We start from the raw sequence: 13,773 nt of genomic DNA, 5'->3' as shown, positions 1-13,773 counted from the left end.
GATCCAACTGTAATGTATCAAGAATCCGGACCCGGATGGGATCCAAACCAGCCCGAACCAGCCGTGATTCTCGTGACTCCTGACTAGTTTGCCACCCAATCAGGACAGCGGGGACAGGACGTGGACCTCGGACGTAAGAAAGCAAAACGCGTGGGGCCCACCACTGCGTGGGACACTCTTGCAGTCGGCAAAAGCGTAACTGTAAGTGACCGTTAACTACCCTTTTTGTATTTTACTTAACACAAAAGATTAGGGAATCAGATCAGGTCATGCTGAACATGAGCTTTTTGCTCATGCCAACATCGTGGCCGTCCGTTTTCATTTTGGATGAATGCCACGTAGCATATAACTGTTTCGTTGAGTTTTTAACTTTTTTTTCAAAATACAAAACGGACGGCCACGATGTTGGCATGAGCAAAAAAAAAAAAAAAAGCTCATGTTCAGCATGTCCAAAGATTAGGTTCCGACGATAGAAATAGAATGTTCCTTTTTTTTTTTTTTGCTTTCTTTTTATAATAATAATAATATGACAGCCTGTCACGTGAAAATATAGGCCACTATTATTTATCCATTGACCTGCCCTTTTAGATTTATTTTATTTTTTGAAGTTACTTAGTCCTGTCATTCCAGTTGTTGCTCTCATTTCCGTCTTACTAATTAAAAAAACTTTCTTATTATTAAATGCCATTATCAATTTATCATACCGTCCATAATACAACATTTTACACTGATACATAATACGGGAACGTAACCGGCATCACCCACCAAACCCCTTTCCTAACCTTTCCCCTCCCCACTTTCTTAGAAAGAGAAAACCAGAGATACAAAGAGAATCCAGGTGGGAAAGGGAAATACCATGGATCCCTTCTGCCTCCAAGCCCTTCTCTGGAACCGAGTCGCTTCTCTTTCCCACATTCCTTCATCTCTCGTCGGAGCCAACCACACCTCCGCTCGTTTCTGCTCTCGATAATCCTTTTCCTTCTCTTTCCCCTTCTTGTGAATCCACACACAGAAACAGAAGAGAAAGAAAGAGAGACCCGATTCTTTTCTTTTCCTTTCCAAACGGTAATAGACAGAATTTTTTTTTTTTCTGTGATTGTGGTAAAATGGAGCCATTGGGGGGTCACAAAGTGACCAGCCCGCTGCGGAGCGCCATTGTCCGCGTCCTTCTCTTCTGCGTTGTCGCCGTCGTCCTCCGGTTCGTCTACGTCGTCTCCACCGCCGACTCCCTCCGCGACGCCGTCGGCCTGTCCTGCGACTCGGGCGAATCCTGTTTCTTCTCCGCCTCTCCGAAGCTCAACCTCGTCAGGGACGGCGGCGACCGGCTCGCGGCGGAGCAATTCGTCGCCGATCCCACCATCCGGAAGCTCTGGACCAGCAAGGAGTGGAGGCGGAGGATCGACGCGCACTCCTCCCTCTTCCAGAACCTCACCCAGCAAGGCCTCCTCTCTCCGCTCTCGAAAGCGCTCGTTGTCGCCGGCGGCGGCGATCGGGAGGAGGCCGCCGCGCAGCAGGTCCTCGCATTGAAGGAGATCGGGGTTTCCGACTCGATCGGCGTCGGGAAGAAGCCGTTCCGCCCGCTCGTCGTCTCCGGGGATCCATTCCGCCGGCTGCCTTTCGAAGATGGGGCGTTCGATATGGTGTTCTCCGGCGAAGGCGGGATCGATTCGGCACGGAAGAATGCGGAAGCGTTCGTGGCAGAGATCGGGAGGACGCTGAGGCCGGGCGGCATCGCGGTAATCCGTGCCCTCGACGCTAATGATGTGTATAGTATCAATTCTTTCATAGATTTGTTCAATTGCTGTAAAGCTTTGAATAGTAGGAAATCTGGTTCTTTTACTGAATTCGTTTTGAAGAAACATTTAATTGGTGGCGATCGCGGCGAGGCCGGAAAACCGGCCGCCCGCGGCGGCGATTCTGACAATAAGAGCAGCATTTGCTCTGTTCCTCTGTGGAAGAAGGAACTCGTCGAAAAGGCAGAGCCTTTGATTATTGAAGAACCATTGAAACCATGGATCGCACTAAAGAGAAATATCAAGAACATTAGGTACCTCTCATCAATGGTGGGGATTGCATATAAGCGTAGATACGTTTATGTAGATGTAGGGGCTAGATCGTATGGCTCGAGTATTGGAGGCTGGTTCAAGAAGCAATACCCCAAGCAGAACCGAACATTCGAGGTTTTCGCGATCGAAGCAGACCACACATTCCATGAAGAGTATGGGAAGAAGAAGGGTGTGCATCTCTTGCCGTATGCCGCGTGGGTGAGGAACGAGACGCTTGTGTTTGAGATCAATGGTGGTGGTGATGGTGATGGGGAGAAGGGGAGGGGGATGGGTAGGATTCGGTCTGGTGGGGAGGGCACAAAGGAGGAATCAAAGGAAGTGTTGAAGGTTCGCGGGTTCGATTTTGCAGAATGGTTGATGGGGGTTGTGAGAGAAGGGGATTTAGTCGTGATGAAGATGGATGTGGAAGGAACTGAATTCGATCTCGTGCCGAGGTTGATCGAGACCGGCGCGATATGCCTGATCGATGAGATTTTTCTGGAATGCCATTATAATCGGTGGCAGAGGAGCAGTCCTGAGAGGACTAAAAAGTATCAGAAGACATACTCTGAGTGTTTGGATCTGTTTACTTCTTTAAGAGAGAATGGTGTTTTGGTTCATCAGTGGTGGTGAAGGCTTGGTTGGAGAAGATTCTGCCCATGCATGATCCTTTTGTTGGCAACTAGTGTTTCTCTGTTATTACTGGAAATACCTTGTCAGTTGTATCGTCCTTTCTTTTCTTTAAACTTTTTTGGTACAGATAAATGTGTTGATGTTAAACAAAGCTTTTACATTCTATAGAATATAATTCCTGCTTCATTTGTTGCATATTTTGTATTTGTTATTCCACACATGTATCAGCAAAAAAACAAAAGAAATGCCTGTTCATTTTAATTTTCTGAACAGAATGCCTGTTGAATTTGATTCGAAGCAATTCACAACTCTCCCTTGTCACATATGCATCATCTACTCATGCCATTTCGAAAGAACCTGTTGAAAAGGTTTCCTGAATCAGTGACTCTACATGTTTCCCTGTCTGTTTTGAAAGAATTAATTTCAAGTACATCATAGTTAAGCAAGTTCTTGAATTCTGTCAATGTATATTTTTCAAGTGTGAAATCCTAAAAGAACATAATTAACTACCACCAGTTCATATTGTTTCTTATTAATTTCTTAATTCTGCTTCCCATTAATTCAAAAGCCGATTCTTATTAAAAAGAGAACATCCATGGCATCAGTTCCACAAAAATAATAATAATACTCGCAAATGATATTTTATGGGTGAGATGGGATTGGGGCAGAGCAATGTTACCAGTATCGACCGATACTCATAGTATCTGTAGAATAATTTGACCATGTTAAGGCTACAGCTAAAAGCAGCATTTTGTTTGCTTTTAATTAAACACAACATATATCGATGAGTTAAAAAAGGGTTAAAGTTTGCTACACTCCTTTGCATGTATAAGGGACTTCACAAACTTTATTATTATTATTATTATTATTATTATTATTATTTTTGTGGAACTGATCCCATGGATGTTCTCTTTTTAATAAGAACCGGCTTTTGAATTAATGGGAAGCAGAAATATAATCAAACCAACATGTAGAATTCAGAACATTCCTATTTTTTCCAGTGTGATATAAAGACTTGTTGCAGATTTCGTACTGTTCTGATTTTTAATTATATTTCTGTTAGCTCATATCGGTCCCAAATCTTTGTGGTAAGGCTTCTTTCCTTAGGATTGGTTTTTATGTATGTGCATTTTCTACATGTGAAAGGCACGTACGGCCATATCCATCTTATTTATAAAGATTCTGGAGAGAAGTTGCTGACCCCTTTTTCCTAGATTCGACTCCCCCCATTTGGTGCCTTTAACTGGTGGGCTCCCTAAGGGCTTGGGTGTTAGTGACCCCACCTGGAGTTTACCTCACAGAGGGCGGGGCCCATTGAGTAACCCAATTCTGGTCGAAGGTTCCTCGCCATAAAAAAACAAAATATTGAACTGTTCAAATTTTTGTAAAAGTTATCGTTGCATTTGTTTCATCTTTTAGTGCCTGCTGCTGGTCATCAAATACCTATCTTTTTTTTTTTCTGATGAGGAAGAAAAACCCTCTCCTGTAACCAGGTCACTTAATGGGCCCGTCTCCCTGCGAGGTAAAATTTCAGGTTGAGGACATGAGCACCCATCACCAAATACGTGTCATGGATACCCAAGTTCAGAATGCTGTAGAATGAGATTTGATCATGTGGGTTGCTGTTTTTTCATTCTGTTTTTGCCTTAATTAGGTGGGAACAACCCAACTTAGCCTTTACAACTTATGTGTTTGTTTGACAATGGGGGCTCTGGGTGGTTGGTAGGAACTGTCAGTGCACGTCTCCTTTGTGGTGGGACGTTGCAGGTTCAAAACCCAGTGGTAAGTTGAATAATAACTGGTGGGGGTCTTGCCTAACCCCAGCTTGCCTTTCAAAAAAAAAAAAACTCCCTCTAGTCATCCTATGGCCACTGCAATTAATGAATCACAACCAAGCATTATCTTTCATTTGTTTATTTGATTCAGCTAAACTTATTTATCTATTTGTGATTTTGAGATTCATGCAATCTGATAATTACACTAAAAGTGAAGCAGAAATATACAGACATTCACTGAAGTGAAATGGCTTAGATAAACCATGCAAAAGTTTTATTCTGTGTACTGTGCAAAATTGGTCGCAATTTAAAAAAAAAAAAAATCGCTACCGATTTGCTCTCTTTCCCTTTCTTTACCCATGCCTGAGATTCTTGTTTTCTGCTGCGCCCAATTAGGATATGAAAAAAATATTATAAGATTATGCCCAGGATAGCATATACCTTGTTGTGTGCAAGCAAAAGCAAGAAATAATGCATTGGGCTAGCTGTTTCTAGGGATGGCAGTGGACCGGGGAAAAGCGGGGCCCCGCCCCGCCTCGCCCCGTTTGGACCGGGGATGAAGGGTATGAAACGGGGATGGAGGATAAAATCCATCCCCGCCGCGGAGGCGGGGCTGGGGTGGATGTGCACTTTTCCCCGCCCCGCCCCGTCCCCGCCCCGATCCCCGCCTCATCCCCGCCCCAACCACTTTTCCCCGCAATATCCCCGCCCCGCCTCATCCCCGTTTGGACCAGGGATGAAGGGTATGAAACGGGGATGGAGGCGGGGGTGGAGGATAAAATCCATCCCCGCCGCGGAGGCGGGGCGGGGGTGGAGGATAAAATTTTTAGGCGGGGCGGGGGTGGAAACCTTGTCCCCCGCCCCGCCCCACTGCCATCCCTAGCTGTTTCTATGGCTGATCTTCATGTCATTATTGACAAAGACGTTGGCTAGATATCTTCTTCGAGGACCACCAAATATCAATTTACTTTTATTTGGTAATATGGTCTAAATTCTATTGGGCCTCCATACTGGATCAAAATGGTGCTATATTTGGTAACTCTCTAAAGTATCCTGGACCATCAAAATAAGCAAGAATACTATTTCTCCATAAAAAGAGAGGACCATGTGAGAGTCACATCTGACAGTGAATAAGGCTCATTGTGAGCGCACCGAGGTATGGAGCCCCGTCGGTCATCGGCATGCAGGTGAGGACCACCACCCCCTCCCCCAATTTTACATTCATTTTCCTGTCTTTTGACCGTCGTAACCCATACAGACCGGAAGCTTCATAGCTGTAGTTGCTACCTTTCTGCCGGCAACCTTCCGATGGAAAGATTTAAACCATTCAGTTGCTGTGCATCAGAAACATGAGCATGGAAAAAAAAAACTGAGGCCCATCCAAGTGATTAGCATCTCATTCTTATAGGCTTGGAAGCAGTGGAGCTATGACAGTATGAGTTGAGATCAAAGGCGAGGTTAAGTGCCACAGCCAATCACATTACAGCATTGCATGGGGTCCACAGTTACAGAGTACATGCCCCACATGAAATGCTGTCGTGTGATTGGCTATGGTACATAGCCGCTCCCTGGATCCCTGCTCATGACAGTATTACCATCAGAGCACACTCTGGCCCAATCCCATCTCCTCCACAAGATGTTATTTGCGAGTATTTTAACTGCAGTACTAGTACTGGAGCGTTAGTTGCTTTCCTCCATTGACTGCCATATTTATACAAAATGATGTAGTGGGTCCTATGAATAATTTGACCATGCTAAGGCTATAGATAGAAGCAGCATTTTGTTTGCTTTAAGCACAGCATATATCGATGAATTAAAAAAGGGTTAAAGTTTGCTACACTCCTTTGCATGTATAAAGGACTTGCGCAATCTTTATTTTTATTATTATTATTTTTTTTGTGAAACTGATCTCATGGATGTAATCTACGTTCTCTTTTTAATAAGAACCGGCTTTTGAATTACCATATAATCTGAATTGTATATAGGTTTTATGGCCATGAAAAAATCAACGGCTATAAAAGCATTGATTTTTCTTGACTCAAAAAACCATGATCCAAGATCTATTCTCACTATACACGTCTATGAGGTTGGATTGATTCAAAACAACTTCGATCTTGAGTTTCTAACTAAATTGTAGCTACAATCGACTGTATTGACTATTAAATATATACTCATTAAAAAAGGGTGTCCATATAAGCATTCATGCTTTTGTGGCCATGGCCCATGAGAGCACATATGTAGGTAGTAGGTAGCCAAAGACTCCAAAAAAAAGAGTTGGAACTCTCCATCTTTCCCCTGTGGGTGGGGTCTTTGGAGGGGGTGTTCAAAGTCTTTAGCTAGTAGCTCCCTTAAAAGAGAAAAGGAGTTTGAACTCTTCACCTAGAGAGGAGATGTCATGCCCTAATTCTACTTGAGATGCTTTTTGAGCATCTTATGCCAACCACTATCATTCAACTCCCTCCAACCAAGCCTACTGTTTAGATTTATGGTGTATAATGTGGACAATGCTGTGAATGTTGTTACTTGTGGGATTCTTTTTCCCAGTTATCCAGGGTTGAGTGACAGGTGGGGATGAACAATCCCAGTTGAGAAATAGCAGCTGTGATTGTTGGTCACAACAATGTCGTAACCAACTTTCACAAGTTACAAGGGAAAAGCAATTACAGCTGGCAATCACAATCACAACTTTGTACTTTTCCATGCTTCATTAACCTTGAGAAAGTGTTGTGGTTATAATGGACAATCATAAGATCTTTGAGAAAATCCAAGAATCACATAGCATTGGAAACATGCCCCTAAAGAAAATTGATTTCCTGTGATGATTTTTCTGTCCACTTAAGGGGTGGATAAATGAATTCATTGCAGGAGAACTGGCTTGAATCCAATTCCTACAATGCCCTTGCGCCTGTACTTGTCCACTGAACTCTTTTCAAAGGCATGCAAACTCATAATTTGGATGGGTGAAGGAAATGAGAAAATCTTTTCTTAACTCCCCTTCTCCCAAACGCCCTCCTTGAAGCCTTGTATTCATCCAAGACTCTTCTGGCCAGTGGCCACCTTCCTAACAGAGCAAGCCTGTGACTTTCATTTCAGGTTTTTTTTTTCGATAACCAAGCTGGTGTTGCCCACATGGAATTCGAACCTAAGACCCCTTGGTTATGATAATGCGACCTAACCATGCAGCTTCTTGTTCAACTTCAAGCTTTGTTTCATTGTCGAAAGATGGAAAATTTATTATTTTTTTCCATGGATGGAAAATTTATTATTTGGTGGAACTAATATTCATTCATTGTTCATAAGCCCACTGACATGGAAATCGACAGCCTAACTTCTATCCTTCTGTCCCCAAAAAGTGCTACTGCCTGGTCACATAAATGTGATGAAATGTTGACCACTACTTTGTCAAAATTCGATCCATATATCACATGTGCTCAGTAAGCAAACTTGACCATGGTTTATGCCACAAACATGGGCTGCGCCGACACATTCTAAAAAAGTGCAATATTTTCAAAATGATCCCTTATTTTGAAAATAGCATGTTTTTATCATGATATTAATGTGATAAAAACATTTTCAAAAAAAAAAAAAAATATATATATATATATATATTATTTATTTTAGACACCAAAAAATTTCCTGGGTTCGAAGAGAATTTACTGAGGATGATATTTGTGATATTCAAAACCCCCACTTTTTATTAGGATGAAAACCCTCATTTTTTCATTAGGAAGAAGACTGTCTTGAAAATGCAGATTGATAACACCGACAAACTTGGTGAAAACTCAGAAAAACCCATGCAATTCATTTTGAAAAAAAGAAATTAAGTCCATTCAGTAGCTGACCTTAGCCAAGTTCTTCTCGTCCTCTTGGCATCCATGGTATTGAGAATTGCTCGGTATATCTTTCCAAAAACATGATCTTTCCTGGTCTCGTGGGTGAATTATGTCAATGATTTGATATTCTTTCATTATGAACACTCCAATTTTGATCAATCATTATTGCATAGATTTTGTTTGAATGTCTATTTTCTCAAAACACGGATGTCTTGTTAAAAATTATTGAATCTACTTTAAATATATTTTTAACATAGAAATTAATGTTTTCAGCTTTGTATTTAGAAGATAAGATAAAGAGGACATCATAGTCTTTAATTTCCAACACACCAAAAATCAACTCAAAAAGACATTAGGATCAAAAGTCATAGCCAAAACAACGTTTTTAGCCTGTTTGGATATGATTCTAGATCCAGATTCATTTCATGTTGTCACCCGCACCCAATTGTCATTCCTATATTGTCGTTCAGACTCAATTCTCGCTCAAACTATTTAGATACGGATCCCAATTGTGGTTCTCAACATGGATTTAGATCAAAGTTGTCGTTTGAGCTAAGTGGATCAGGATCAGATCCATCTTCCTTATAGCCCATGCTATTTGGATATGAATCAGATCTAAGTCAAGTTGTTGTTCTAACCCACTTGTCGCTTTCACTGAGTGGATCCAGACCCAATCCAATCCAAGTTGTCACCCATGTTGTTTGGATCTGGATCAGATCCATACTAAGTTGACACACATACAAGTCCACTTGTCATTCCTAAGAACGGATCTAGACTAGATTCAGATCCACTTCGCTAGAACGACAACCTAGGTTGTCACCAAGCTTGAGACTTCTTATTTTTTGTTTGACTCACACTTAGAAGGTGTTTTGGACCTGCAAACTTGTCAAAACCCCTGAAAATTACCCCAAAACCTTCATAAAATTCAAAACTCACTCTCCAACCCTTCAAAATCCAAAACCTTAGCCCCCTTAGCTTGTCAATCTTGGTTTCTTGTCTCCTAAGGTAAAAACCATGTCCAATAGGATTTTTTCACCTCAAATCTCTAGCAAATCATATTCAAACACCTGCATGGCATCTAGATCTAATTTTTGTGGATCATAATCCACTAACCCTGTCTCTTAATTTCAGGCATCTAGTATCTAGAATCTATGATCTATATCCCCTAGTACATCTCACTTATACCCATCTATGATCTTTAAGCATTTGTGCCCAAGCTTTGTCAAACCTGTCTTAGCCTAGTGCACCCATAATTGGAGCTTGGACCCATACCCCTCATATCTAAATCTTTTTCTCACATATTTCTGGAGACTCTGTCTGCCATTGTGCCCGTCATTGTCATCGTAGAAAGGGCTACCTAAGCCCAAGGTGAGACTTATATTCATTGATTTTTCTAGTTTGATTTGCTATTTTACTTTTGAAGTTTTGCCTATCTATCATTGTGCTCGTTATTGTCATCATAGAAAGGGTTACCTAAGCTCGAGGTCAGACTCATATTCATTGATTTTTCTGGTTTTATTTGCTATTTTACTTAAATAAGTGTGAATTTGTCTAATGATTCATATATTTGTCTTTTAGATCTTTTCGAGCTTTGGTAGTGTTCCTACACCATTAAGCTCACTTTTTTCTTAAGATTTGTGTATGAGATACGTGGTGCTTCACGCTAAAGCCAAGTTCAAATGATAGCCAATGTTCCTGCCAAAGTTGATCCCTTCTCACCAGAGAAGGATAAACCCTCGACTTGCAAGCAAGGATCCCATTTTGCCTTTAAGAAGATTCTGATCTAATTTAAAACATTTCTTTGTCAAACCCCATCAAATCCGCATATTCATAAAATTGGCATGCCTAGTGGGACCCCACTTTCACAACTAAGCCACCTCAAGATCTTGGAATAGCGTGCATATGTCAGTTTGTGTTGTATTTCTCCTTATTTGTGCCTTTGGATTCGGATTGACCTAAGATCCAAAATCTAGTTTTGTCTTGTCTTGACTTTTCACAGTCATATCTTTGCATCTAGGCATCCATTTTTGCATTCTTGGTGTCGTCAGAAAGCTTATTCTTAGTAATTTCTCTATTTTTTTTTGTGAGAACTCGGATTCCTGTTCTAAGGTACCCAAAATATCATAAAACCCAAAAAATACACAAAATTGTTGTTTTTTCTGACACTTTCTTCTAGTTAGCATGTATCTCATCTTTAGTTCATCGACTGCCTATGTTTTATATCTCATTAGAAAGTTGATATTCATCCCTTTCTCTACTCTTTTGGGTGTTTTCCAAAATTTGTCATTTTATACCCATTTTTTGCACCAAAAAATGAACCACAAATCTCTCTTATTTTGTTATGACAAAGCAGTCCATCTCTATAACCCTCTATCTCAATGATCTTGGGACAAAATCCGATGATTCTTGTCCCGTTGAAAATCTATAACAGAGAGTGTTTTCTGTTATATTTTCCATTTTCTCTAATTCTACCTCTAGATATGCATTTTTGTCTTTTTTATTGTGAACATGCATCGAATTGTCTGTATTTTTTGGTTCTTAGGCATGTAAACAAGGACATCTCTTTTCTTGATTGACATTTGCTGACAAGCTTGGTGTCATTAGAAAGATCATAGAGGTTCAGTTTTCTCTATTCTTTTGGTGGCTTTATCATAATATATCTCTATTTGGTGTGAAATGACATCGAATCGATTGTTGTTAGTTTTTGGACTACAAAAAAATTTCTGCAACAATTCTCATTTTGGGACCGGAATCCAACGACTGTTCGCCAGAACTTGGTAATTCTAGTGGCATCAAAAAGTTGTCTTAGACTTGACTACTTTTACTTTTAATTTTTTTATGATTCCTTCTTGGTCTGGCGTGAAATTTGTTCCAATCTGATAAACGTGTTTCGAACTAAGAAAGTCCCACGGTGGGCCCACTTTCCTAAGATCAACTCTAGTTTCCATTTAAAAACCTATTTCCTTTTTAAAAAATTCTTAGTTTCTAAAACAAAAAAGAAAATTTCTTGTGGTGCTTTACTTGCCTTTTTAGGTAGAAATCCTAGGTAGAAAATTGACTGCTTGCATGTTAGAATTTTTTTAGAAAAATCACTTAAAAATTTAGAAGCCCTTGTTGAAAAATTGCATGTCACTTAGTATTTAAGAAAAGTTTGACTTCCAACAAGTTAAGTTTACAATTTGATTGAGACTTTGCTTGCTTTGTATGTGCTCTTTCTTTATTTATCATCAATCTATTAAGACTTTGATTGTAGAGTCATCTTTGTTTTCTTGTAGGAATTTTTGAAAACCCTATCTAAGTCTCATATTTGGATTTCTGAATCCCCCGACCCATACTAGGTATATAAGTCTAGTATATTGGTGGTGGACAAAGGAAGAATTGAATCAATGCATGAAGAGATTAAATTCATGATTGACAATGACGCGTAAGATCTTGTCTCATTAAAACTTATTGGTTGCAAATGGATATTTAAAATCAAAAGAGATTCAAAGGGTAATGTGACAAAATATATGATCCACCTTGTTGCAAAAGAGTTTACTAAAAAAGAAGGCATTGACTACACATAGACTTTCTCATTGGTTTCCACGAAAGACTCTTTTAGGATTATGATGGCACTTGTGCCTCACTACAAGAAAAATGTTAATTAGCGATGAAAATTTACGATGATTTTTTCTGTCGCAAATTTGCGATAGATTAGCTAGAGAAAACTTTCTTCATGAATCCGTCGCTAAGTAGCGATGAAAACTTTCATCGCTAAACTGTCGCTACTTAGCGATGGATTAGTGACACCGATTTTTTTGTCGCTAATTCTCAATACAAGAAAACATTTTAGCGACGGATTTAGTGAGAGAATTTTTCTGTCGCTAATTAGCGACGACAAAATTCTCTCGCTAAATCTGTCGCTAATTTTTTATTTAAACCGAGCACGAAATTTTCCCTCTCCTCGTTTGAAATTTAAACCGACTTCTTCGGAGGACGGCGATGTCGGAGAGTGCGCTGGATCACGGAGGACGGCGAGACGCCAGAGAGCATGCATGCAAGTTCACGGAGGATGACGACACCGGAGAGCATGCCGGTTCACGGGGGACGGCGACGCCGGGAAGCATGCATACCGGTTCACGGAGGACGGCGACGCCGGTTCACGGAGGACGACGACACCGGTTCACGAAGGACGACTACGTCGGTTCACGGAGGACAACGATGAGGCATAGCGATTGTTGGAGGACACCGACGCCGGTTCACGGAGGACGGCAACACCAGTTCACTAAGGACGGTACAAGTCCGGCGATGAGGCAGAGTTGTCGTTCTGTGCAATGCCTGTCGGGTGCGGTATAAGTCTGGCTTATTGCTACCAGAATACCGCCTGCCAGGAATCACTTTTTTTTATTTTATTTTTAAAATTTAGCGACGGATAATGTACGTCGCTAATCTATCGCAAATTAGCGACGAAAGTAACGACAGATAAGTTTTTTCGCTAATTAACGAGCAAAAATTCGCAATAGACGCTATCCATCGCTAATCCGTCGCTAAACAATCTAGCGACGGCTTAGCGACGGATTAGCGATGGATATAGTCCGTCACTAATCCACGATTTTCTTGTGGTGGCTCATTATGACGTAGAGCTACATAAGATGGATGTTAAGACTGCATTCCTTAATGAGAACATCGATAAAACAATATACATGGTCCAACTAGAATATTTTATCTCAGGCGATGCCAAGAAAATGGCTTGCAAACTAAAGAAAGTCATGTCCATATTGACATTAAGTTCATCGAATAACAACAGAAGCTCATCGAAGTCAAATCATATTGACATTAAGTTCCTTGTTGTTAAAGAAAGAGTGCAAAACTGTCAGATAATAATAGAACATATTGGCACAAACTTCATTATTGCGAATCTACTTACTAAAAGTTTGCCACCTAAGGTCTTTCACGAGCATACTGCTGGCATGGGTGTTTTATCATTTTATGATATGTTGGTTTAGTGAGAGTTTGTATTTAGACGTTTTATGATATAATAAAGTTACTTTTACTACTTTGTTATAAAGTTAGAGTTTTAGTTTTATTCTGTAGTCATCATGTTGTGATCTCACTAAAGTTTCAGGAAAGACCAGTTGGAAATAGGAATGGTTAATCACATTGCATGTAATTTTCATGCTTCACATCCATACTGGATCCATGTCATTTGGCTATGTCGATATACATGATCATTGATGGGTCCAATTACATTATTTGTAATGAAGACTACTTTGTTTCTATGTTAACATGGTCAATGGAACAGATTGGTAGAAATATCATTTAATAAGACAATATTTTTGAGCTCATAAGGTTACGTATGTGGCCCAAGTGTGAGATTGTTAGAAAATCGTGTGGGCCTACATACATTGAACCACAAATTATAAAATTGTCCCAAGTTCAGGCCCAGTTTATATGATCTAATTCGGATGAGTCTTATGGTATCTCATATGGTATGGTAGAGACCTGCCT

General features: G+C 40.5%; 1 protein-coding gene across 1 annotated transcript; it reads left to right on the top strand.

The window, feature by feature from the left end:
- Positions 1–770: 770 nt before the first annotated feature.
- On the top strand, positions 771–2,939 carry LOC149843961 (uncharacterized). The gene has a single exon (XM_090001999.1). It carries the CDS (start codon positions 1,107–1,109, stop codon positions 2,676–2,678), a length of 1,572 nt encoding a protein of 523 aa, XP_089858125.1. The 5' UTR covers positions 771–1,106; the 3' UTR covers positions 2,679–2,939.
- The last annotated feature ends 10,834 nt before the right edge of the window (positions 2,940–13,773 follow it).

The sequence above is a fragment of the Nuphar pumila genome, chromosome 3, assembly GCF_984573655.1.
Source record: "Nuphar pumila chromosome 3, dmNupPumi1.hap1.1, whole genome shotgun sequence".
Taxonomy (NCBI): Eukaryota; Viridiplantae; Streptophyta; class Magnoliopsida; order Nymphaeales; family Nymphaeaceae; genus Nuphar; species Nuphar pumila.
This window is presented reverse-complemented; position numbering and strand designations above follow the sequence as displayed.